This window comes from Myotis daubentonii, chromosome 11 (genome assembly GCF_963259705.1).
Source record: "Myotis daubentonii chromosome 11, mMyoDau2.1, whole genome shotgun sequence".
Classification (NCBI taxonomy): Eukaryota; Metazoa; Chordata; class Mammalia; order Chiroptera; family Vespertilionidae; genus Myotis; species Myotis daubentonii.
In genome coordinates, this window is record NC_081850.1 from 62,720,292 (window position 1) to 62,747,693 (window position 27,402).

General features: G+C 48.5%; 1 protein-coding gene across 1 annotated transcript in view; it reads right to left on the reverse strand.

Annotated features, from left to right (window-relative positions):
• EPB41L4B (erythrocyte membrane protein band 4.1 like 4B) overlaps positions 1-27,402 on the reverse strand; it is a 115,859-nt gene that overhangs the window by 37,424 nt on the left and 51,033 nt on the right. The window contains exons 7-15 of the mRNA XM_059656217.1: positions 26,979-27,099; positions 25,626-25,713; positions 25,377-25,465; positions 25,007-25,076; positions 24,722-24,891; positions 22,371-22,480; positions 21,017-21,047; positions 17,050-17,083; positions 13,253-13,317 (exon numbers count right to left, since the gene is read on the reverse strand). Coding sequence (XP_059512200.1) covers positions 13,253-13,317; positions 17,050-17,083; positions 21,017-21,047; positions 22,371-22,480; positions 24,722-24,891; positions 25,007-25,076; positions 25,377-25,465; positions 25,626-25,713; positions 26,979-27,099 — 778 coding nt within the window. The remainder of the gene's footprint in view (positions 1-13,252; positions 13,318-17,049; positions 17,084-21,016; positions 21,048-22,370; positions 22,481-24,721; positions 24,892-25,006; positions 25,077-25,376; positions 25,466-25,625; positions 25,714-26,978; positions 27,100-27,402) is intronic.

Here is a 27,402-nt window from a genome sequence, read left to right on the forward strand (position 1 = left end):
CAGAGAAAAACACCCAACGCTCAGTTTTTTTGAAGTGCCCCAGGACTGTGCCATCTATTAATGCATTTAACCTCCCAACGATCATTTTGAAGAAGGGACAGGTATTGTTTTCTTTTACAGATAACAGAAAGGAAGGAGATCCCTGGCTGGGTGGCTCAGTTGGTTGGAGCGTCATCCCCTGCACCAAAAGGTTGCAGGTTCGATTCTCCAGTCAGGGTGCATACCTAGGTTGCAGGGTCAATCCCTGGTCTCTCTCTCTCTCTTTCCTCTTCCTCTCTCTAAAAAAATCAATAAACATATCCTCAGGTGAGAATTTAAGAAAAAAAAAAAAAAGGAAGAGAGACTAGTTAACTTTCCAAAGCCACACAGCTAGTAAATGGCAGAGCTGGGATTTGAACCCAAGAACCTGACTCTAGAGCCCTGTGCTCTCTCAAGTGCTAAGAGCACTGTACGGCCTGTGGACAGAAGCAGCAGTATCATGACGTGAAAACAGCGCTGGTTGGCACTTAGCTTGGTTTTACGGCCACTTAGCTATGTGACCCGAGGTGACTCGTTTCACTGATCTGGGCCCCAGACACTGCATATTTGGACAAACATTTAATAAGCATTTATATGCCAGGAACTACACGCTCAATGAAATAATTTGATCTCTGCCTTGTCCTGCTGAGAGCAAGGGCAAGGTGCCTTTGCTCGGTATGGTTTCCAGGACACCTGTCACTTATTTCAATTTTTATTTAGTGGAGACTAAACAGAATGGACCATTAGACCAACATATTGCTACAAGCTCTTATTAAATTCAGTGGCAGCAAGCAGAAAGTGTATTTGAAAGCCGTACTTTTTCCATAATGCGTTTGCGAAGAAAATTGTGTAAGCATCTTAGGAATATGACACATTACACGTTAGGTCTATTAATTAGGAATGATTTCTTACAGCAACTTAGTGGTTCTATTATTTATTTTTTTTAAAAGAGCAACTAGAGAGGAAAGATGCCCTACCTCACTTTTTCTCCTGTCTGAAAAGGTCAAGATGACACGTTCAGGGCATGGTTTTAGATGTCTTTCTATAGACTACTAATTGGCAAAAGAGAACTTTTCCCATTTGTACTTCTTTGAAGACATTTTCCTAGCACGGAACTTGGCACTAAGTCTAGTGTTCACACAGGTGATGTCTGAATCGCTACCTGGGGCCAGAGGCGGCCTCTTCTCAGCGTCTATTGCTGGGCTGGTTGCGGTACTGGCACAGTGTAGATGCAGAGTACGTATTTATTGAATGAATGTCCTTGTGCATTCAATTTTATTCTCCCTGGCTAATTTATCAAGTGTCTACTCATAAACGCTTCACCTTGCTCTCCAATCCCCCAGGTTGCCTTCCCGTTACATTCTCGTCTTTGCAAAACTGCAGAGTAAAACGTGTCACATCTCACGGAGCCACGGGAGCCTTCAGGGTTCCGTGGTCACTGAGTGTCCTGAGTGAGCCAGACAGGAAGTGCACCTCCATCTTGGAGTCCGGAATTTTCCTTGGGCGAAACTGTATCCCATGGTTTCAATGAATGGTCGTCAACAGATAGCAGGCCTTGAACACTTGCTGCTGGAAAACCCATTTTACCTTGATCTCATTCTTGCTCACTGCCACAGGCGCTTCCTGATTGTGCGTGAGGCACCGGGAAGCCACGGGGACGGGCTCTCCAAGTTCGTGGTGAGATCTAGGGTTTTCACCATCCCAGATGAATTTCAGCATCCGAGTCCAAAGGATAAATATTTTATGAGTTCATTTTTGCCCTGAGGCTTATGACTAAGATTTTATTCGCTGTTTTTCTGCCTTGAAAAAATACGGACACAAATATAGTTGTTTTCCTTTATGCCATTCACTTCCAATTAATCTAACGGTGCTTTCCCTTCTTGATTTATTGCAGATTTGGGGGAGGGGTTCTTATTTTTGCATCCCAGTGCCCACTCTGTGCCTTAAATGAAGATTTTCTCCCAAGTTAGCAGCATTAACTTGCCTCTAGCCACTGCTTTAAATGCATCCCACACAGTATCGTATTAAATGCATCCCCACACAGTATCATATTAAATACATCCCTACACAGTATCATATTAAATGCATCCCCACACAGTATCATACGGGAGCCCTCAAGGTACAGGGAGAAAAAGTCATCATTTCCATCAAGTGCAGCTGCTAGTGTGTAAAATAATGTTTCAAGAGCCAGTCCTTTATCATCCCTTGCATTTTGAAAGAGCTATTGTAGACTCGGGCACCAGATGAGTGTTATTCTTCCACCCTGCAGACACTACCTAACTCACCCAAATGAATGGAAGTATTCATTCCAGAAAGATGCTCAGGTTCAGTGCATACATTGCATGCTCTGTGAAGGGCGGGTTTTAAAACATTCTAATGGCACAAGATACCAGTATGAGCAGGAGTGGGAGCTGAACCGCTGGGTTCGTGTTTTTGAGGTGAGCCAGAGGGATAATCTATTTCGGTTTCATGAATACTTGAAAATCTCCTCAAAGGCTTCCTCTCTGCTTCCCAATTCTGGTAGGTTTTTCAGAAGCTTCCATTATAACCATCCTGCAAGCCTCTGAAGCTGTATTTTAAGGGCTTGTTTAATTGCCTTTAATATAGGTACAAGGTCCATTATGCGGCCCCGGATGGTGCTGGTGGGGCCGTAGGCACAGCAACACCTCTTGCTCCGGAGGTCTCAGCTGCAGAAAATGGATGCTGAAGCCATTCCCATTCAGTTGGGGATGATTAGGTAGGTTTCTGCGGGTTCCTTACAACATGCCTACGGGATGTTCCTCTAATTATCCTAACCCCCTTTTTAGTGGATTGTCGAGACGACAGCCCTTCTGGTGTTTTAACTTCTGCAGCCTTTCCTCCAATAATGCCACTGCTGAGTCTTGGGATGTGGCTGCGCTTTTATATCCGATAACATTAGAATTTTAATTGTACCTAAAAGTAAATTCGTCCTTCCCTGGTCAAATGCACCAGGGAAATTCACAATGTTGAGGTGGGTGTTTAAAAAGTCTGAGTGGAAAGTTTTCAATAAGCCCCCCCAAAAAAAGGAATCACGGATGTTAGAAATCAATTCCTTCATCCTAGCTGTTTTGATACTGCCCACATTCTATCTCCACGGCCTGGTATCCCACTGATGGCTACCTAAACTTCCAGACAGCTGCTTTCAAAAAATGTCTGGTAGCCCTAGCTGGTTTGGCTCAGTGGATAGAGCGCCGGTCTGCAGACTGAAGGGTCCCGGATTCAATTCCAGTCAAGGGCGCATGCCTAGGATGCAGGCTTGGTCCCCAGTAGGGAGCGTGCAGGAGGCAGCCAATCAATGATTATCTCCCATCATTGATCTTTCTTTAAAAAAAAAATTTTTTTTTATTGATTTCAGAGAGAAAGAGGGAGAGAGAGAAAATTCAATGATGAGAGAAAATCATTGATTGGCTGCCTCCTGCACGCTCCCTACTGGGGATCAAGCCCGCAACCCAGGCATGTGCCCTTGGTTGGAATTGAACCTGGGATCTTTCAGTTGGCAGGCTGATTATCTATTGAGCAAAACCAGCTAGGGCTCATCATTAATGTTTCTATGTCTCTCTCCCTCTCCCTTCCTCTCTGAAATAAAAAAGAAAAATGTTTCATAAATATCAACTTTTCCTAGCCTTCCCTTTCTTCACTGTTAAAAAAGGCTAAGATGACATCATTAATTCCACTTCGTCAGCCTGATCTTTATGAAAGAGCAGGACTCAAGGATAAAGGTTCTAGAATCTAGATAGTTCAGAGAAAACAAGCAACCAATGGCCTTCAAGAAGAGGAAGGGGGTGTACAACCTTGTTTGTAGAGAAATGTGATTAATGTGGTTTTTACCCAGCAGATTAACAAAGGTTCAAAAAGTCAGCTAAGGCTAGGAGCTTGCTTGCTGCGGGGTCCCAGAAGCCCTGTCAAATAGCTGGGGTGGGGGCGGCATAATCAGGGAGGATGTCTTCGGAGGGAAATTTCATTAGACAATATCCAAGTTAAATATGCACAAACCTTTTGACCCAAGTCTCTACCTGTAGGGAATTTAGTCTACAGATAGATTTGTTCAAGTGCATAAAACAGAATGTACAAGGACGGCAGCAAAATCATAATTTTAGAGACTCGAGGAGGCCTAGATGCCCATCAATATTGATTGGTTAAATAAACACATGTGCTTTCTACCCAGAATTGCTCTGATTGACAAGAAGAAAGGCTGACCCTGGGAAGAACTAGGGAACCAGGGAACAAGAGGGTGGAGAGGAAAAGTAACTTTCAGGTGTCTTTGCTTGAATTGTTACCACTGTCTGTATTCCCTACTAAAAAAAGTTAAAAAGCACAGCAGTTCCCATTAGTACTTTCTATTTAGTCTCCAAATAGCTAACCGGTTCCTCCGTTTTGTATAAGGTGAAGCCCCAAGTCGGGGCAGGTCAGGAACCGAGCAGACGCTTCGTTGCAATTCCCCAAACGTCTGAGTCCCAATTGTGCCCGCAGAACGGATTCTTAGTGGTCTCACCAGGGCCCGCCCCCCGCCGACCCTGCCTTGTGCAGGTGGGAAAGCACTGTCCGCACCCGGCCTGGAATTCTCCGACAGAAATACCAATTCCATTGCTTTTAATCCCCTCTCAAAAGACCCCCGTGGTGTTTCTGCTCTGAGCTTGTTAGCGTTTCAGAGACATGTTTTTATGTATTGTGTTAACCCTCTTCCATCACTTTCCTTTGGAACGAAGCACCCCGTCCATGGCTAAAATTAGACTGTACATCGCAACCTATCCACCCAGGGGAGATACCATTCCTTGAGCTACTTTGAGTCTCCTTGTCCTATTTCTTACCACATGGACTGCTAAGGCCTTAAATCTAAAAAAATAAAAATAAAAAAAAGCCCACTAAAAATTGCTGTCAGGTAGTATTGTGCAAAGCACCACACATACACATGTCATTGAATTCTCCTAAATAGATATTGTTAAATTCCCATTTATTGATTTATTTTTAAACATATTTTTATTGATTTCAGAAAGGAAGGGAGAGGGAGAGAGAGATAGAAACATGGATGATGAGAATCATTGATCGGCTGCCTCCTGCCACACCCCACACTGGGGATCTAGCCCATAACCTGGGCATGTGCTCTGACCAGGAATTGAACTGTGACTTCCGGGTTCATAGGGTGATGCTCAACCACTGAGTCAAGCCAGCTGAGCTAAATTCCCTTTTAGATGAGGAAAATGAGGGGAAGAAGAAACTGGCCAAGTGAGTGCACAGCTGGGATTCAAACCATGTGAGATACCCAAGGGTCCATACTTCACTTGTCAGAGAACAAAACCAGACCTCCACACCGGAGTCCACCGTCCCCTCATCAGCTTGCCATGTCCTGTCATTTTGCTTCTGCAAGCTTCCACCTGTTTCCCCACATGGGCCTGAATCCTGGCCTGGGTTGGTAGACTGGAGTATGCCCATGCACAACCTTCTCCATCATTTGAAGGTCCCTAGCCCCTTGCGTCCGGAGGAGAGCAGAACAGTGACATAGACTCGGTTAGGTAGACTTGGGGGAGGGAGGTTATAATGAAAGTAAAGCCATAAGAGAACCACTAGAATTCTCGCATTCTTCTGCTTCCCTGTGAACCTGAATGTGTGCAAAACCATACTGAGCAGAAAGGTCCAGTTGCTTACGAAGATGTCCATTTACTTTTTAAAAATTATATTTATTTTGTTCAGAACAATCCCAGATGAATCTTAACTTTTATACAAAAATTATAATTTAAATGAAAAAGTATGCTTTCATGGCATATTGATTGTCCTATGTGGCCTATATTTCAAAACCGATAGATGATATATATGAACTTTCCTACCTTGTTAAAAACAATAATCCAAATGTAAGTTTGTCTCTTTTCAAAAGGCGTGATGTGGTAGGAAAATAGAAGACTTGGTCAGGAATCAGGGCAGAAAGCTTGATGTAGTCCAGATGGTTGCAGCATGTGAAGGGAAGAGGAAAAGGAGGGACTGCAGCAGGAACCTCCATGCCTTTTGTAGGAAAATGGCGAGAGGTGGAAGCCAACCTAATTTGCCTCAGCAGCGCAAAGCCATCTCAGGATTCAACTACATTGCTGGGATGAGACTCGGTGTCACATCTCTCATTTCAACCCACCACAAACATCTGAGAACTGTGATAGCCATCCATTTACTTTTAAACACCATGCCTACTTAAAAAAAAAAAAAAAGAAGTTGGCCTCTATTTAGTTAAAAATCAAGCCATTAAACAAGGGCAAACCTAACCAGATAGGAAACTGTGCTTTTCCAAAGTGAGGCCCTGCCCCTGCCCACCTGACTCTCCTGGGATGACTGTTACAATGGAGGTTCTTAGGTCTCACCCTGACCACTCAATTTTCAGTAAGCTGTCCAAACGATGTGTTGGTTCCCCAATTTGGGGGGAAATGGACCTATTTGCAGAATAACTGAGGATTTCTTCTTTTGCTGAGGCTCAGCTGAATGCTGATTTCAGATTTGTTTCACCTTGGAGATAGCAGAGGGGATTCTTAAAATGTGCCACCTTTCCTCTACAAAGGGTCTCTCCTGCTGTTAGCAGCAGTTTGCTTTTTCTCTATCTCTGCCCCCTTGTGCCTTGTCTTGGCATCTGTCTGTTGCCTTCTGTACCAAAATGGCAGAAGCCAAATCATCCTAACTCTATTTAAGGTATTCACCTGGTTAATTTTGGAAGATTCGGGCAATTAAGTCAGAGCTAAGTTTGGGAAATATTGATCCAAAGGGATCAATACAGCTGCTCAGGGAGTTCTCTGATGAGCTCAGATCTTAAAGGGCCCTTTAAAAGCTGGAAAGTCAAGGGCAACAGAAACGATCTATTAGCTGTGTTCAGAGCAGGACCCAGGAGGCTGGACTCATTGACCTGGAAAGATGGCGTGATATTAACAGGCAAGAAAAACGAAGGACTCCTGCAATGTCCTTATTCCTTCGTCTTCACTTTAATGAAAATCATTTTCAGCGGAAATGGTAGACCAAGAAACGAAACAGGCAAGAGAGTTTAGAAGGCCAAGCTAATTACCTGGTATGACTTCAAGACTTCCAGTCCATATGAATTACATCCATTTGACCACACTGTCAGTTCACTGTTAGATATTCTGAGGGATCTCAGAAAAATAATGGATGATGCAAGACCAGTAAGTACCTGAGTTTCCAAAATGCAAAAAGCGAACCCTGGTGTGGAATACTGAGCTTGGTTTTGGTGATGGGTGATACTCCAGAAGAAATGAGTAGTTTGTGAGCTCTCCAGGAGGAAGCAGTGGATCATCTGAAATGGGTAGTTCATTAAGAAAACGCTCAACCTCTGTTCCTGTGAAAGGGGACCCTTGCTGAATGAATGCCTGCATGGGCAGGGCTACCAGGTTGCTGGGAGAGTTGGGGAGGTGTGAAGGGTTCCTAGACATCTGGGTGGGGGATACAGGAAGAGGGGAGTAACGGGGTTATTAGCTCATTGGGAAAGGTGATGGACAAAGTTTACTAGTCCAATGGCATACAAGGGGTACGGATGAGACCGCTGGTGGTGGTGAGTGTCTTTCTAGTTAGTAACTAGACTTCTGTGTAGTGAATTCATCTATAGCCTCATGGAGATGGGGGTTGACGAGGTTCCAAGTGGCAGGATGATGAGAGGTCCGAGCAGATGTGGCGGACACAGGCTTTGGAGTCAGAAATCTGACGTACCACCTACTGGCTCTGGGACCATGTGCAAGCTGCTTGGTTAAACTCTAAGCCTGAGCTTCCCGTGTGTGAAAAGGACACCACCGACCTCAGAGTGGTCAGGGGATCAAGTGAAGTGACGTATGTAGAGTGCAAAGCACACGTGTGGTTGTTGGCGCCTGTATGTTACCATAGGTCAATGTCACTCTACCTGGGACTCCAGGATACCGAAGCTGGACTGTTCTCTGCCAGGCAGTGACACTCAACATGACATCAATGCCTCCAAGGAGAACACCACAGACACAGTGAATGCTGTTCAGATGATGAGGCTGAAGCCAGAACATGTGTGGTGGTCAATGCCCTACTCAAAATGTGATGCCCCACACTGCGTACAGTTGCTCAGATACCTTTGGACCAGCTCAGAGATTACATATGAACTGTCTGCTCGCCGGTTCGATGTTTCCTTTAGAGTGAATGTGGAAACATTAATTTGCTGAACAGACATTCATGGAGCACCTGTTACCCATCAGGCACTGGGGAACAAGGGTGGAGGTGGCACAAAGTCAGACTTAATTAAGAGCTGTGTACAGGCCCCAGGATGAGACTCAGAGGCGGTGTCAATACAAAGTGCGCCACTGATATATATGAGGGTGGGGACAGTGGGATGGAGCACAGGCACTAACCCAGTTTGCAGAGCAGGGGGCAGTCAGGATCCCTGGGAGACCGAGGCTGAGTGGAAACGTGAGTATGAGCAGGAGTTGGGCAAAGGGGAGGGGAGTGACAGCATTCTCGGCAGAAGGAAGTGTGTGCAACGGCACAGATGGGAGTGACAGCAGGGTACGGTGAATGTCAGGAACTGCACGCAGTGTGGAGCTGCAGGAGCTTAAACAGGAGGGTGAGGAATGGGAACGATGCTAGCCAGAGCAGGGGGATTCCACAGAGAAGGCCTTGGGCTTCGTCCCATGGGGGATGGAGAACCCTGGCAGATGTCAAGCAACGAAATGACACCATCAGATGGTGTTTCAGAAAGCTCTCTCTGGGGGCTGTGAGGAGAACGCGCTTGTCAGGAGAGATCAGAGTCAGGGAGATCAGGAAGAGCACCTCGCAGCCAGAGGAAAGATCAAGGTCAGCGGCAAAGAGAGAGGGCGGCTGAACAAAATACCAAGGAGAGGGCTGCCTGGATACGCGTGGCGACAGGAAGAGGAGATGCCAATGATATATAAGCTTTTACCGTGGGTAAAAAAGAGAGAACTGGGGTAAACTTTTTTTCCCCTTTTGGTAATGAGAGAGGGGAAATGTTAATTTTTGGCACGTGGAGTTTGCGGTGTACTTGGAATATACGAGTTGAAATGTCAGTCTAGTCTGAGGGAGAGAGAATGGTGTCAGTGTCGGCAGCACCATAAAGTCACGATGGGATGAGAAGACCCAGGGAGACATGACAGTGAGGAGAGCAGTGGGCAGAGGAGGGACTCCTGGGAAAGAGCAATAGTTCAGAGGATGACAGGAGATACAAAGACCGAAGAAAAAGTCCCAGGGCCGGAGACTCAGACACCACAGAAGCCAAGGGCACAGAGCTCCCAGAAGCTGATGAGTCACCTCCACCACCCAGTGTGGCAGACAGAGGTCCACGCAGCCGAGGAACAAACAGTGTCCACGGGACTTAACCATGAGGAGGCCGGAAGCATGCAAACGGGTTAGACTTTCTCGGTTACAGACAACTGAGCCCACGCACGTTGCTTTAAGCACAAGGTATTTATTAGATGCATTAGACAGAGTACACAGTCTCCAGGGGGCCGCAGACACAGGGCTGGAAGTCACTTCCCAGGAACAGCAGCTTGTCCTGTGTGTCCCAGACACACGCCCGCGCTCACGACAGGACTGCGATAGGACACACCCACTGCCACCTGGGACCAGGGCCAGGCTCCTTCCCCAGAGCTGCTCCCGATGAGGACATGGCTCCGCCACTGCCTGCGAGAGCCACTCCCCCAAGGGCAGTAGCACGGGCTGCTCTGTGCCACCTGACGGAACGCTTGCCGTCAGACCCCCGAGAGTGCACGGTCACATCCCCTACGTGCCCCACAAATGTTCCTTCTGCCAGCACAAAATGAAGATGGAGTCACAACGAGCAAGAATAATCTTTATTCTTGGGAAACACATTTGTAAAAACGTATCAATAAGATTAAAAGCTTCAGAACACATTTATTTGGACGCAGCACAGACACGGAGCATCAGGACATATGGAGCATCGGGAATATACTTGTAAACAAATGTCTTGGGGGGGAGTTTCTACGACACAGACCCCACTGTGCAGGGTGCGTCAGCCGATTCCCTCCTTCTGGAGAGGGTTTTGTGGTAACCGAAGAAAATTTTCAGATTTCAGCAATAAAATTCTCAAGGGATGTCAAGACATGCTGTTAAAGGCTTGAAATGGGCCGAATTTACAATGACATATATAAAAATGGCACGGGAACTGATTTCACAAACATTCTAAGGAAAAACATCTCAGGCCTACCTATGAAGAGAAATGATGTTTGACTCGTGGCTTGAAATGGGGGAAAATAAATATACTGGTACTAGTTCTACCCTAAAAGACAACAAATTAATTTTCTGGTTCTAGCAAAAGACTGTGCAACACCCCTCCTATCCTCATCTACAGAATGCTTTGGCACAACGTCGTTAAAATCTTACGCCATATGTGTCTGAGATGGCATGTAGCGTCATAAAAGAGTGATGTCTGGGGTAAAAACCCAACCCTCAAGTTCTACAAATTCCGACAGCGTCTATCCATAATCATGTCTTCTGCAATCATGCAAGTTAGCAGCACCAATCATTAAGACGTTAAAAAATTATTCTTGTTCTCGAGCAGCAAATCCTACCAAAATGGATGCTATGCAGCTTATGATTAGTCAAATCTCTAAAACTCCAAGTGGCTAAACTGTCCTCGGACCTGAAATTCAGAGTCTCCCTGCATGATATAACATCTAACCAGTCCGTACACTTCATTTAGCTTCTGGATGGGGTGGCCTCCGTTAGAGAAGGGGATGTTGCCATTTTCCTATGAGATCGTTTGCATGTTATAGCCTCAGCCTAGAAATATTATATTTCAATGGATCACGGAATTTCAGAGTTGGAAAGGACCTTGACGATCGATTAGTCCAACCCAGTCTTTTCTGATGAGGAACATGAGGCCTGGAAGGGGCAATGGCTTGTCTAAGACCACACAATGGCAGAGGCTGGACCCCAGCCATCTCCATCCCCACCATATCACTGGTACTCTCTGCAGAGCTATCTTCCCACGTTTCCCTGGTTTTATTTGGTCCCACTCATTAAATAACAAAGAAATATCAGGTACATAGCAATACAATACACATAGACTTTTACTCCAATTTTAAAATCAGAACATCAACGTGATTCCTGAGCCTTTACCTACCTTCATTTTATTGAGAATGCAGTCCACAGTACGTTGGGACTAGCTATGGGGATTACTTTCCAATATTTACACGGGCACGGAAAACACCTTTCAGCACTATCCCTCAGACACCTTTACAAACGCAGCCACGCGACGCCCAGACACCTTTCATGGGATGGAATGCAACGGGGATGGAGCATGGAAGTGAGATGGCCGGTCCCTCAAAGCGCAGTCATGAGTTTATCGCGACACACCACACTCTGCACGCCTCCTAAGTTCTTCTGGTTCTGGTTGTGGACATAATCGAGATGGCTGTCGTCTGCACTGGCCGGCGCTTTCCAACGCGGCCTGTCATCCTCAAAGGATGGCCTGTTTCGTTTGCAGAGTGAATGGTTAGTGGGGGGATGGAAGGAAACTCAGAAAAGAGTGAGACAACATGAGCACACAGGGACTGGGCGGGGTAAACCACGAACGACAGGAACGGGAACGGCTTACAAGCGGGAATGGATGGATTTTCTGCTGCAGGTCATCTACCCGCTTCCAAGGGGAGAAAAGCTCTGTCTATGGCTGGGCCATCATCCCCACAAGGTCGGTCTGGGGGAAGCCAGGTCAAGGTGGAAAAGGTGCCTTTGCTAGGGGACGTCTCAGGCTGTTATGTGCATGTGCCCTGTGAATGTCTAATGCAGCATTTGCCAAAAGTGTTGGAACAATGAGCGCTCTTTTCCTGGGGTATGTATCTCAGACAGCGCCTCTCTAACTCTCTGTAGGGCCTGATAAAACACAAAATGCTGGGCCCCATCGGAGATTCTGATACAGCAGGTGCGGGGGCCCGTGAATCTGCATTCACACGCTCCCAGGCAGGCGGGCCACGGAGAGGAGCTTGGTACCAGCCTTCCTCAGAATGACCCTGTGGAAGGCTGGGCGGGGTCATGCCTCCAAAGGAAACTAATATGATACACTCGGCAGCAAGGAGCGTAAAATTCTGTCAAAACAAGGCTATTAAAAATAGCGTTTCTATAAACCTCTTCTGTTTCTCACGTCTGCAAAATAAACTGCCTTTGCAATCCAGAAACGTCGAGAATCATTACTCCACCAGTCTGACTTGCTTTGGAAGTTACACAAGTATCGCGTGTTTATGCTAAAACCGCACTGTTGTCCCACAGGGTCCCCCCCAAGCGTGGTCAGAACTGTCAAGAACCAGGTGCCCCCGCCTGCCCTGCTCTGACCAGACTTGGTCCCATCACTCCGTCCTCGGCGCTTTCTCGCAGAGCAAGGCTGCCTCGCCAAGAAATAACCGTGCACACGGAACACACCAGCCATGTTTCTCAGAGAGCTTCTTAAACAGAAACACCCATGAAAGCTGGTCTTAAAAGGAACGTTTGCCTTGACAAAGCTGGCATGAAAACGCTCTCGAGCCTGACTACAAACACAAGGCAGGTGCCGGTGTAGTTGGGAAGGGTCGTGGTGGGTTAGGGCCGAGGGGAGCAGGCACAGCCCACTCGCCGCTTATTACCGTAAGTAAGTTTTATTGGCGCACAGCCACACCCATGCACTTCCACACTGGCTGTAGCTGCTTTCCGGCTACGATGGCAGAGCTGGGCAGCTGTGACAGAGACCACAAAGCTGAAAGTACCGACTACCTTGCCCTTTATGGAAAAAAGGTCACTGACCCCTGGGTTTAGAAAAAAAGATCCGTTGCCACAAAAAAGGAAGCCCTCACTCCACCCCTGAAAAAAAACACACCAAAAAACCTCTGTCCAAAAAATCCAAAACAAAAATCTTCACGCTTTAGTCATATTTTTATAAATGAATTCTCAGGACAGGGAAATGCTACTTAGACATTTTAAGTAACATTTCTAACACAAAACCAAACTCAAAATTTCTGAGGTTAGAATGACTTAAAAAAACAAAACAAAAATCCTGGCCCAATTCATTTTGCATTTTGGTGTCATAAAGCATAACTTGAGCAAATCCAGAGTCTCGCTGGCTGCCTCTGCTTTGCTCAGGATTTATCTCGGCCGTGACAAGGCCACTCTTCACGGCGACTGCTGATGCAGAACTTTAACTCATGACTCAGTAGAAGCTGAACTTTTCAGAGAAAAGAACTTGTGTAGGGGCGGCTCTGTGAGCTCAGGCACTTACCTGACGTTTGGAGAGTGAGGGTGCCACCGTGGCTGGCTGGGGTGAATATTGGGATGATACTGAGGCTAGAAAGAAAACACCAAATGTGATTACTCGATGACCTTCTGATTTCAATGGTCTTCATTCACTTTCTCTTTTACTGGCATCCACCTAAGGGGCTGTGAATGGAAAGGGTATAACCGAACGCTGGCGGGGAGCCTGGGGGGTGGGGGGGATGTTTCCCAGGACGATCACATTTCCCCTGGACAAAGGCTGGGGCTGGGAAGCTGCCCAGGAAGAAAGGGGAAGGCATCGGCCTTGAAAGGGTCCCCCCGAGAGTGCCCAGGACAGGCCACAATCACCTCTCCCGAGGGAACAAGGGAACAGACGGAAGATGCCAGAAAGACAGGGAGGCTGGTCGGCAATGTTCAGAAACCATTTCTGTCACTGCTGGAAATGCCGGCAACCGTGGGTAACATCTACGGCTGCACGGGAAGGGGTACCATAGGCTGTGGGAACACGCCTTCTCCCTTGTTGGAACAGTAAAAACCATTTTCTAAAGCATGACCCCAAATACCCCCCAAATCATCCAGAGCACTTATTATCGTGACAAAACGGAGGGGAGAAATTGGTCCACTTGAAGATGGGCACATAGATCCAGGCTGATGACCCACAAAATGACCCAGGGAAGAGACTGGCTGGGGCGGGCTGGCTGGGTGGCGGGTGCCCATCCACGTCTGGCCTGCAGAGGGCAGCGGTCCCAGACGTAGCCAGAAGCCAGGGTGCTTCTCAAGGCTAAACTTTCTACCTGGCAAATTAGGCCCGCCTGACATTTAAGCCACTCCAGTCTTGCCACCATCACTCTTTTAATTATTTCCTCCCCTTCGTCTCCCTCCCCTGCTGCTCTGGTTAATAAGCAGAAGGCTACTCTCTGTTATGGAAAATTCTCAGCAATTCTGTTTTCCCAGACCCCAGATGCCCTCCCTGCTGCCTGTTCTGTATTCCAGAGGCCTCTCTCTTTCCAAGACGCCTGTCAGCAAGCTAAGTCGGCAGCCCCCGATAGGAAGCGCTGCAGGAGAATGGATCTGGAGGAAACCCCTCCGCAGCAGAATGTGAGCGCTGACCAGGGCTTTAGAGTCTCCCTGATGCACTCTCTTCACGTTGCCCTCTGAGGGGATACAGAACCCCAGAGAGTTCAGAAGATCTGCCCAAAGCCTAACTGTTCTGGCTCCAAGTGAGGCTCCACCAATGGGGTCTTCAAGAAAAAGAGTACCAGATTAGAAACGGCCCTCCTATTCCCTCTCTTCAAACACAACCCCATCAGATTCCTGGGAGATGGGGTGGGTACCGTATCCACAAGGACCCAGAAGAAGGATACGCCAGACCGTTCCTTGGTGTCCCCTGGCAACTTACTCACAAGCTGCCCAGGAGTATTTTTTTCATGTTAACCCAGGTTTTCAATCGGGGCAGTTACGTTCCCTGGGGACAACTGGAAATATCTATGTGCATTTTTGCTTGTCAAAACCACAGGGGGGTTACCTTTAACGATTGGGCAGAGAAGAGGGAAACTAAACATCCTGTAGCTCTAGGGACAGTCCCAAACAAGGAAGAACCGTCCCTCCCCAAATGCCAGGAGCGTCCTCCGCGGGAACACAGCAATCCATCCTCTGCAGTTGGCTAGCCTTGCTGAGCTCAGAATAAGACACGCTGCAATCCCATCCCATCCTCCTGAAGCCCTTTCTCAGCACTCAGATGCTTATCGGGCCACTTCCCAGGATGTTCTCTTCCCGGTCCATTGACTCCCGATCCTTGACAGCGCAACGCAGAACCTCTGAGAGCAGCGAGGCACAGAGGTCCAGTGGTTGCCAAAAATGTTGAGAACAACAATGCGTAGGAAACAGATTCTGTAGATCTGACTGCAACAAACAAGCGCCTCGCCGTGCACTGTGAGCAGAGCATGCAGGGCGCGCTCACCCACGAGGCTTGGGGGTAAGACGGCCGGGGCGGCGCTGAACTAGGACGGCTTTGCTTCATTTACTTTTTCCTGTCACTCACACAGTAATCCCCAACAACTCTTCCCTTCCCCCACAACATTCCAGCCACTCACACCCGAAAACCCCTCAAAAACAAACAAAAACCAATCTGAATAAGAAGATTCAAGAACCTAAAGAAGGCCAGGAGATCAGGAAACCGAGCCCGTACCCTGGCAGGTGCAAAGTCCCTTCCAGGTGTCATTCCCTAAACTGGAAGCCACGGGCAGGCTCTGCACAGTGGGAAGATGACTTCAGGTACGGAAGACAATACTACAGATTTCTTCTGGAGCATAATGTAGAGCCCTCGTAAAGATAATGTACCTGGGGACCCACCCCCACCTGAGGAATTAGTATCTAGGAACAGAAGATCAAAAATGAGACTAGTTAGAACGAGGCTCCAATGCGGACTCATGATAAAGTCGCTTCGTTCCTGTGACACGCAAAACCAGATTGGTGACAGGGCACAGACACCTGGGCACGTCGTGCCCCTTAGACATCCACAACGCCCAGGACAAGAAAGCTGATCCCAAGTTGGGAGGTCATCAGACGTGGATGCTGCCTCTTGTAGGCAAACAAATGACAATGGAGGAAGCGAGAGCACCTCACCCACCAGGGTTCCCCAGCTGGCCGCTCGTGACAACCACCTCTGGAGCTCTGGCTCTCTCTCATACCCAGACCCCCGATTCAGTCCCCGCAGGGGAAGGCCCCAGCCCCGGTCATTGATTTGAAGCTTGCCAGACGGTGGGGCAGGGCTGGGAACCACTGGTGCTGGTGACCTCCAGTGAAGAGGGCCAGAGTGGCTCTGGGAAGGAGATGGCTTCTGAGGCAGGCTCTCTCCAGACAGGAGGCAAAGGAATTCCAGGCAGACGAGTATGGTCCAAGGCATGGCGGGAAGAAATTAGGGGGCAACAATGATGTAATTCTCTGAGAACTGAGCATATGTTGTGATGAGTAGCGGTGAGAAAGAAATGTAGGAAAGGAAGTCACCGCCAGGTTGCAAAAGACTGAACGGCCAGTGAGAGTTACCCACGGGGAGAGATGGGTGGGCAGGCACGGGGTGTGGCCCTGTTGGCCACCCTGGGAAAGAGCAGACCGCCAGCCATGGCACCGGCTCTGTGCCCCTGCTGCAGAACAGCCCAGCCCAGTGACTTACCAAGGAGGTTCCATAGGCCATTGCTGCATCGATGTTATTTGGCACACCACCAGAGAAAAGGGGGTGGGCAGTGGGGGGTGAGGAGAGAAGCTAGTGTTTTTATTGGGGGGGTGTCCAATAATCAAATGATCTTGGGAAACACTGGATTGAAAAAAACAACATGTCTTTCTTGCAGGATTTCTCAGTATGCTGGACACCCCAGTGGACACTGTAAGATCTAAAAGGTCATGAAGGACGCAACATTTCTCAAACGTGTGGCCAGACATCCTTTCCTGGAGGCACACCTCAAGGGGCTCACGTCCCCTGGGCCTAGGACACACTTGGACATGAAGTGGCCTCACTTGAGTGCCACTCAGAGTCTGTCTGACCCCCCAGACTGTCAACATCTGTCCCTGCTGCTTGCCAGCTGACACGGTGAAGAGAAACAGGCAGCTCAGATGATCAAGAGGAAGCAGGTGGGGAGGAGGGAGTGGGGGTAGGGGGTGGGGAAGGAGATGCTCCTCTCTCCGTTTTCTCAAAAAGCCATATTGTTATTATTTCTTTAAAAATCTGTCTATAAACAACTGCTCAGTGTGGAAAGTTTAAAAGCTTTAAGAAGCATAACATAAAAACCTTTAAAGGCAGTATCTTACCTGGTAATTATGGACTTCAGGATTTGTTTTAGAGCTAAAGGAAAGAAAAGAAAAATTACAATGTAATAGGTTGTAAAGCAGCATCATTATTGATTTACAGGCACACCTCTGAGATATTGCAGGTTCGGTTCCAGACCAGCTCAACAAAGCAAGTCTCACAATAAAGTGAGTCATAACCTTCTTGCTGGTAGAGGGCCTTGCCTTCAATGTGTACAAACAAGACACACACACACACACAACCAAACCTGCAACATCAGTGAAGCGCAATAAAACGAGGTATGCCTGTATTTAACCATCATAAAGCAATCCTAAGCCCTATCTACTCTGTTAGGAACTTTCATAGATACTATTTCTTTTTGATTAGCTGCTTAAATGAGCTCATAACTGGAAAAACCAAACAGCAACTTTTCATTCGTCACAATAGAGCTCACAAGTAGAAGCAAATGGCTACTATTCCAGGATCCTGGTTGTGATGTCAAGTTTTGGTGGCAAAATGAAGGTCATTCCAATGAGGCAAACCCAGTCATTTAGGCTCCCACTCTAGCCCTGCCCCGGCACTGCTGGGTGGGGCGGGGCTCCAGCAGCCCCTGACGTTCAAGCTGAAGGGAAAGCCACCAGCACCTTCCGAGCACCTGCCTCTCTGGGCCCCATGGCCAACAACAACGAAGCCGTGAGCTGGCCACCTCCTTGGAATGTTCATTCCATGTAAGGCTCTGTCCTGGGAACGTCACATCTGTTGTTATTTAATCCACGCAGCAAGGCGAGGAGGTCAATGAATGCCGCCACCTCATTTTATAGATAAAGGAATGATTGCCTAACAGAGAGGTTAGGAAACCCCAAGGTCAGCCAGCGAATCACTCACTGGCAGAGCCAGGACTGGAATGGACATCCGCTCGATCCTAAAGTCTGTATTGTTTCCACTAAGCCAGTGGTCGGCAAACTGTGGCTCGTGAGCCACATGCGGCTCTTTGGCCACTTGAGTGTGGTATTTTGTGGAAGAGCCACACTCAAGGGGCCGCAGTTTGCCGACCACTGCACTAAGCCAAGAAGGTTTGGGGTCCTTGTGCATAATCCTATTTTGATGGGACTCTTAGGTATAACTACTCTTAAAAAAGGGTGGACGGTCGGTGTAAAACATAACGTGTTATTTAGTATGCAGGCTTGGCATCCCTCATGCAACACCACCACCGGGCTGTGTTGCCAGGGCGCTGTGCTTGAAATCAAGGCTTACTGCTTCTCCAACAATGAGAGGGAAGCGTGTCATTGTTACGAGCCTTGCTGGGGTCTAAATGGCGCTGTGTTCCAGTTCTCTGAGGGGGCCAGGGCACGGAGCCAGGCTCCGGGCCAGGTTCACCTCCGGCCGGATTGCAGCAGGAAGGTTAAGTGTTCTGCAAGGTGCTATTTGCCCATATCACCTCTGCAGCCCAGAGCGCAATTTCATCCCTGGCTCCCACAGCAATCCTCCTCACCCTGGCTCCACAGGCTGCCGAGAACAATCAAACAGCTGCGAACAGTGGTTATTAGCTCATTTGTTCCTAAAGGGTATCTTTACTTGGGGTTTCTTTTATTTATTTTTGGGGAGTTTTTTTGTGTTTTTTTTTTAGTTTGTTTTGGTTCCCAATATATGTAATCACTAGACGCTAAGTGGCAAATGTAATTTTATTAGGGAAAAGCCAACACACAAAACAATCACCTCCCTAAACAGCAAAGGAAAGAAACACTGTAACGCACAAACCCCTGAGAATTAAAAGCGAGACATGCTGAAGGGCAGGGAAGGGAGCCAATACTGTTAGCATATACGACCTGCCGCAGGGATGCCAGAAACAGGGCAAAGCCTGGAGGCTCAGCTAACCCATGCAGAACCGTGCCACCTCCTCCCGCCCGGGGAGAGGGTGGGGAGCAGGGCCTGATGACCAGCAGTTCACAGGACCCTGGACCCCCTTCCTCAGGTGCTGAGAAGTGAACCTAGACACAGCGCTGGACCCTTGGCCCCAGCAGAATGCCCGGCAGGTAGTTTGAAATCAAAGACTCGAGGCTGAGTTTCCAGCTGTGTGATATGCAAGGGGCCAGCTGTGCTCTCCAGAACCGTGGGAATCTAGAGCCTTGGGGTACTGGGGGGAGGGGCGGACGAGCAGCAGGCGCTGGCCCCCTCCCTCCCCACTCTGCTTTGTCCCCAGTTCTCTATGTTCTCCACACCCCTCTGTTCTCTACGGCATGTTTCTTCTGGGGCCTAAAAAACCTTGAAAAGAACATTGATCCAGTCCAGCCTCCTTGTTTTCAAGTGAGAAAGGAGGCCCAGAAAGGGGGAGGCCAAGGCCCCAGAGCTGGGTGAGAGCCACGCTGGGGCCAGGCTCCTGATCCCCGGGCAGGGACCTCCCCACCAACAAGGACTTCGGCTACTGGCTCCACCTCGTGCGCTGCCAACTGTCCAGAGTGCATGGCACAGCCCAACTGTGATCTCAAAGACCATGCTCCCTGGCAGCCTGAGGCCTGTACCTCCGACGGCTGAAAGGCTATCAGCGGTTCTCAATCTGGGGGTCGCGACCCCTTTGGCGGTAGAAAGACCCTTTCACAGGGGTCGCCTAAGACCATCTGGCATATCAGATATTTACATGACGATTCATCACAGTAGCAACATGACAGTTATGAAGTAGCAACGAAAATAATTTTATGGTTGGGTCACAACATGAGGAACTGTATTTAAAGGGCCAGAAGGTTGAGAACCACTGGGCTAACTAAACTGGGCTACTGGTCAGTCCTTGGAGCTTGGATGCAAGAGTTGAAACAACTACATTCTGTGATTTTCTACCAGCCTGTCCACCAATAAGTCAAAACTCCCTTAAGAACACAGTTGTTTCAGGGGGAGAAAAGGAGGCACATTCAAGATAGGACGAGGGTGCTTACCTGGCTGCTCACTAGAATCACCTGGGGGCTTTCAAAACCACAGGTGCCTGGGCCCCACCCTCAGATTGTCCCTTAGCCTGAGGTGTGGCCTGGCTGACAGGGACTCCTCAAAGCTGACCAGGTGATGCCAATGAACAGGAAAGATCCAGAATACCTGTGATGGGGAAGTGGCTGTAAACCTGGCCTACCTGTGATTGTGGTCACGTTTGATTGGCTCACAGACCTGTTCCTTCATTTACATATGGCTCTGGTGGCTCTGGTGCTCCAGCGACAGAGTACCTTGTAAAAGCAACAGCCCAGCCTGCGAAGTCTAAAGTATTTCCTATCTGGCCCTAGTCAGTTTAGCTCAGTAGATAGAGTGCCGGCCTTCAGACTGAAAGGTCCCAGGTTCAATTCTGGTCAAGGGCACATGCCCAGGTGGCGGGCTCAATTCTCAGTAGGTGGCGTGCAGGAGGCAGCCAATCAATGATTCTCTCTCATCACTGACGTTTCTCTCTCTCTCTCTCTCCCCCTCTCCCTCTCCCTTCCTCTTTGAAATCAATAAAAATATATTTAAAGTATTTCCTATCTGGCTACAGAAAAAGTTGGCTGGCTCCTGTGCTGGAGTTTCATTCTTCTGACAAGTTCTTTTTCCTACAGGAATTTCAATAAAGTGCTTAATAAAGGTCTTCTACCCTGTATGACGATGAAACCTGCCCGTCACAGAGCGAATCCTGCATCTGCTCTTGCAGTTTTTGCTCATGAGCACGGCCTTCCCTTCCCACCGCTGCCTGCAATGCCATGAGCACCCTGTGCTGGGCGCATTCCTTTCACCTTTGTCACCCACTGTTCGGGCAAACAAAGCACAGAGCTACTCAAACAAGGCAGCTGTGTTTTCTAAAACAACAACTGTCTTGAAACCTTCTCCTGTGTACTCATGGAGAGCCAGGGGGATGGTACAGCCAGGCAGCAGACAAGGAAAAAAAAATCAGCAGACGCACTCGGCGATTTAATTGTACCAAGGAAAAAGTCAATATTGAAAGTAAATATACGAGCGAAAACAGCTGCACCCCAGGGCACTTACCAGAGCTGAGCAGCTATCACCGGGTTGCTTGCTTTAAAACAAAAACAGAGAGCACGACATTTTAGAGAGCTTTCTCACTTTTACCGCGCGATGACAAGGTGCGGGGGGGGGGGGGGGGGGGGGAGACGTCTGTGATCTAAGAGCAGCCTCAGTGTCAGGAGGCAGAGTCTCCACGCGGCTGCTTCACCTTTCAGGAGGAAAAGTACGTGTCCTTTCCCCGGAGCCCTGCCCTCCGCGTGCGTGCCCAGGGCCAGGGGCTCTGGGCTGCAGAGGGACTGGACACAGCCCTGGCTCTCAAAGAGCTCCCAGCCTTGACCCAGACAGAGAGGTGTAAGGTGTTCATGCCTAAAATACAAGCATGAACCTATGGGGCGCAGGGCAGCCACTGTGACAGGGGCAGGCTGTGCGTCTGTGGAAGGGGCCACGCCAAGAGGCACGGCTTATCTAGACTCTACTTTGTTCCAAAAAAAAAATGCAGCGTGGAGAACCATTCAAAGCTTCCCAAAGATGCCAGAACTCTGGCCGGAGAAGCTGTCAGTAAAATAAAGGAGGACAAAGAGGATGGAGACCAGGACAGAGGTGGAGAAGAAACACAGAACCTGGAGCGTGAGGGAGCTCTCGGCCATCGCAGGGGCCAAGCATTAGGATGGGCCCTCCCCTCTGGGGCAGCCACACCAAGACCCAGACAGAGAGGTGTAAGGTGACAACAGCTAAAATACTAATACAATATTATATGTCACTATAATTTAAAAAAAAAAAAAGCTTTAGCATGACAAAGCAGAACAATAGGAAGTGCCTTCAAAATCTGCTTCACTGGCCAGCCGGTGTGGCTCAGTGGTTGAGCATCAATGCATGCACCAAGTGGTCCCCGGTGTGATTCCCAGTCAGGGCGCAGGCCTGGGTTTCAGGCTCGATCCCCAGTAGGGGTGTGCAGAAGGCAGCCGATGGATGTTTCCCCTCTCTTATTTGTGTTTCTATCTCTCTCTCTAAAAATCAAAAACATTTGTTTAAAATATATTTTTATTGATTTCAGAGAGGAAGAGAAAGGAAGAGAGAGAGATAGAAACATCAATGATGAGAAGGAATCACTGATGGGCTGCCTCCTGCACACTGGACCGAGCCCGCAACCCAGGCAAGTGCCCTTGACTGGAATCGAACCTGGGACCCTTCGGTCTGCAGGCCGAGGCTCTGTCCACTGAGCCAAATAGACTGGGGCTTAAAACATATTTTTTAAAATGGTCCTCTGAGGAGAAATTAGAGAGGATTTTTAAAAAATCTGCCTCCCCAAGCTCCTCGGGGATTAACCAGATAAAGCATAACGTCAAATCCCAAGGCAGAGTGGAGAGCACGCAACCTTTGAATGTCGAATGTCTCCGGGATGGGTAGCGTTTACTGGGCTTCCTCTCGAAGGTGCTGGTTCTTCGTAACCGGGCCCCGTGAGTCGCCTGATATTCCGTCCGCCCACTGGAAGGTAAATATTTTATTGCACGTCACCCGTATCAGAGTATCAGTACCTTACACATATCTGAAAGTGAACCTTATTTCCCAGAGTTCCAGTGTCAATTCCAACTTATCGTGACTCGTGTGTCGAAGAACACACTAAGTTTTGCCTTCCTTTTGGGAACAAAATCAGCTTTTCCAAATCCAGGCCGTAGGATAGAGGCAGGCACTTCCATCAAAGGACAAAACGTGCAATTTAGGTACCGGCTACTTGGCTGCACAAACCAAGCAGGTTCCAGTACCTGGAATGTTTCACTAAGAGAATACTGGCTGGCACGTATAATAACCTCTCATGAAACAAATTACGCAGACATTTAAATCGTTTAAAAGGCTGTTATCAATGACCATTTACCTAAACCTTGGCTTTGCTTGCCATGCCGAGAGAAACACTGGTCTCTCACCAAGGCTTTCTGGGTCTCAACCAAGGAGCTGCCCAGTGTCCAGGGGGCATGCTGTTTGTGTCTGAGCTGTCATGGCCTCATTCCAGCCATTCTCGGTTTAGGATTTATCACATGGAAGGAGCCACTGGCCACCTGCTCTAAGGGCTTCCCAGGACCAACCTCATCTCTAAACTCCCCTTTCCTTCTAAGCTTCTATTCAAAGAGAAGGGAGCCTGAGCCTGGTCTGGGCCAACTCCTGGGGGAGCTGCCTCCCAGGTGGGAAATTCTGCCTTGGCCACCACCCCCGCAGGCCATTCCTCCTCACTCCGACTCGAGCAGACATCAGCAATCCTGGCGATGTCTCCGCTAACCTTTGCAGGCTGACATTCTCCACCCTCCCCAGAACCCCATGAGTCTATTCTCAGAAAGGACCTGGTTTTTGCCCCCTGCCTTGCAGCATTTGAAAATACATTCAAACAGCCCTGGCTGGTGTGGTTCGGTTTGCTGAGTGTCGTCCTGGGCACCTAAAGGTCACTGGTTCGATTCCCAGTCAGGATACAGGCCCAGGTTGTGGGTTCAGACCCCAGTTGGGGTGTGTATGGGAGGCAACTGATTGATGATTCCTCATATATTGAAGTGTGTTTCTCTCTCTCTCTCCCTCTCCCGTTCTCTCTCTCCAAAATCAATAAAAAAAATTTAAAAAAAAAATACATTCAAACACAGTAACTCTTTAAACACAAGTGCACAGCCAATCTCTTGCACAGTAGATAAATCTGAAATGAGCAGATCTGTTGGCACTTTAAACAGAGTTCAAGGACATGCCACGTGTGGGCAGAGGTTATGAAACATGTGAAGCCTCAGGTCTTGTAAGAGCTATTCTCAGATCAGTAAATGTGCCTCAGAAATCAACCTTGGGAACGCGTTTAAAATGTACCTGCCCAGCTTTATTCATACATGTACATGTGGACGCCCACAGCTTCTGGTTACAAAGGTCTTAGGTGAGGTCATAAATCCTCCTTTTAAACCAACACCCAGCGAGGTTTCATGCATTTTGAGAGACATCATCTCAGAATCCTAAGTAAAAATTCATCAAAATAAATTCTGTGGGGTTTTTTTTTCAGGGTCTTTTCAGATTCAAATATTTACCGAGGCTGCCTGGAGTCACTCACACACACGTTGAAACCTGCTCTCATTCTTCAGTGTCCCCAGATTTCCTGCCATGGGCATGTGCAAAGCAATGGAGTAGTGGTTCAAGTGTAAGACCCCGACTTAAAGTGTGGGGTTGAATCTTGGCTCTGCACTCACAGTCTGTGCCTTTGGGCCGATTATGAAACCCCTGGCCTTTGGCTTCCTTATCTGTAAAATGGGGATAATGAGAGGACCCATCCCCCGAAGGCTGTTGGGAGGACTGCGAGCTGGTACATGCAGAGCCCGGTGCAGCGCGGTGCACAGAGCTTTCCGCAGGGATGCCTACGCCCTGCCCAGCGCGGCAGCCACCTGCCTTGTGTGCTCTGGGCACCCGAACTTGCTTGGTGAGACTGAACAACTACATGTTAAAATCCCTTTAATATCAATGACTCTAAATAGTCACATGTGGCTAGTGTTTCCTGAAACAGACAGGCTAGTTCAAGCCACATGTCAGCTACTAACAACTCTGTTATTATTACCCCCAAATCCATCAAGGAGAACAGCGGCTGAAGAGCCCCAGGGCAGATCTTAGAGAGGCAGGGACAGGAGGATGCCCAACACGAGCCTCTGGGGGCAGACCGGTGGCTCCACCCACAGAACACATCACCACCGTGTGGTGTTGTGAGACGGTGCCTACCTGAATCTGAAGCGGGACCCCAGCCTGATGAAGTCTGATCTGTTCGACTTGCTGTTTCCTGGCGTGCGCAGTCGGAAGAACGCGTGATGCTCGACTGCGCATTTCCAGAGGTGCTTGCAGGTCTTGGCGCTGTCCAGGCGGAACACAAACGTGTGCTCCTGCTCCCGGCCCTTCTCGGGGAAGCACAGGGTTCTCATGTCGGTGGGCGTTAGGAACGCGGATGAAGGATTATCCACGGCGGGGCCGGGGGTGGGGGGGGGGATGCAGGACGGGAGCAAGGCTTACCTGATCATCGTCCTCCACCACCACTAGTGTCAATTTGCTCTTTTTAAAGTCCATTTTGGTAATTTTAGGCCTGGCCAGAGAGAAAACATTGTAAAAGCACAATCTGCAGGGAAAACGACACGTCAAACCGCAGTTTCCTCTCTACTTTTAAAGCTTGGATTTGCTAAGGAATCATTCGTTCATTTAAGCGTGATTATCCAGAGGTTTCATTGCCAATGCCACACACCCACAAATATCAGAGAATGGTGTGCCTTTAAAATGAAGCGGGGGGGGGGGGGGGTTGCAAATAGCCCTCAATAATCATCCATCACATATAATTCCACCACAAAATAGGAAAAGACATTTTTAATATTAGACAAAACTAAATTACCAAAAGAATAAGCCTATTTTGTTAGCTCCTTCAAAGATTAATATGCCTGTCGGGGTCAGTCCAAGAGAATATTCACAGCCATCTCTTCCCTACAAATAAATGAAGTGACAATCGGTACAAGGTTCTAACAGGTGGTCACAGAGCAGAATGCAAAAACAGTTCGCTCACCACGTTTACTTTGTTTGCCCATCGTTTACCCACTGCTCAGGCACAGCCAGACCCAAGGACTTGAACGCACCCAGTTCTTACCCTGACAACGTGCATGTCTACCCCATACATTTCCAGCCACTTCGCTTTATTCAGATAGGACAGCTCCGCCTGGGCAGGGCTCTTTCCCCTTAGAGAAACCAATGGAAAGACATGTAAACTGCAACTCGTACACCCACGAGGTTCTGAAGGGCACAGCCATGCGCTGAGGGATTTTATGCAGCAATGAAAGGAACGGGGGACACCCATTTATACTAACACACCTCCAGACAGACCGTTCACTGGACAGGAAGATGACAGAGCAGTGTTTATAATGTGAACACTTAAGGAAAGCATTTGTTGGTGTGTAGATACGGGTATGTATATGCAAAGGAAAGGTGGAGAACACAACAGCTGCCTGCAGGGGGGAGACGGGGGGTGCAGGGGTGCAGATGACTCTACAACCACACATTTCTATGTGATACAAGAATGCATCAACAGCCCAGCCAGTGTGGCTCAGAGGTTGAGCATCGACCTATGAACCAGGAGGTCATGGCTCAATTCCCCATCAGGGCACATGCCTGGGTTGAGGGCTTGATCTCCAGTGGTGGTGGTGGGGGAGGTGTGTGTGTGCAGGAGACAGCCAATCAATGATTCCCTCTCATCAATGATGTTTCTATCGCTCTCCCTCTCCCTTCTTCTCTGAAATCAATAAAAGTATATTTATAACAAAATTTAAAAACAGAACACACTGTCACTCTCCATTTTCAAAAAAGTCAGATGCCCTTCAGAATGACTGAGGGACAGAAGGAGTTTCTGAGTCCTACAGTGACTTGGAACGAGCAGAGTTTGGGGAAGATGGGCCAGGAAGGAAGAGAGGCTAATGTCTGGGAAACGTGAGTGGAGGCACTACTGGCAGCCCAGGCATAAAAGCGGCAGACTGGGGTGTCTATGGGGGAAAGGAGGAAAAAGCCCAAAGATAAATGGTAGGGCTGGTTTTAGCTGCAGTGACCACATGTCCTGAAATCACATGGTCTCAGCTATGAGTGTCCCTGTAGGACAGCATGGGCTAAATCTGAAGAGTTAACGCTAGACGTTCAGACCATGGACAGAGACCCAGGTATGGGAATGTTTCAAAGCAGCCTCCTCCCGCCCACCTCCCTCCCCCTTCACTTTCTTCAGGCCAAGAGAGAAGGGGCATTCCTGGCAGCAACGAGCAAATCAGGCTTGGGCTCTATAATTCAGGGAAACAGGATTCTTACTGTACATCTCTAGAAAGAGAGAGACATCGTGTGGGCCTTGGGAAAAACAGGACTGAAGCGCGGGAGAGAGGTGGAGAGTTGGGGCTGCAGTTTTACAGTCGATGAAAGGATCGTGCAAATGCTTACATATCACAAAATAAATGCGTCAAGGTACCTGCACTCTTTCCATCTCTGGAAGATATCGAATTCCATCGCTTCTGTCTGATTTGGAATGAACCGAAACTCAGACACAAGCTCTGGGGTGTGTTCTGGAAGCTCACATTCCCCAAGCTCCGCTGCAAGTGTCACAAGAAGGAGAAAAACAGGAGACATTGAGTGCTTTTCGTTGCTGCTGCAACCAGGTCCAAAGGCATTTTGCACGGTAACAAAGCACAGGTACCCCAAATGTGTAATGCTCTCCTTCCAGGAGGACCCGACTCCCGCTCGGTACCCACATGTACATTCAGAATCCTCCCCTGGGGCACAACACCATCATCTTGGTGATGACTGCCTTTCTCCCGATTATTGCTCCTGCCCGGGGAGGCCCTGAGTATATTTCCCCCGCGAAGTGGTAGAGCCTGAATGTGCAATAAAGAGGC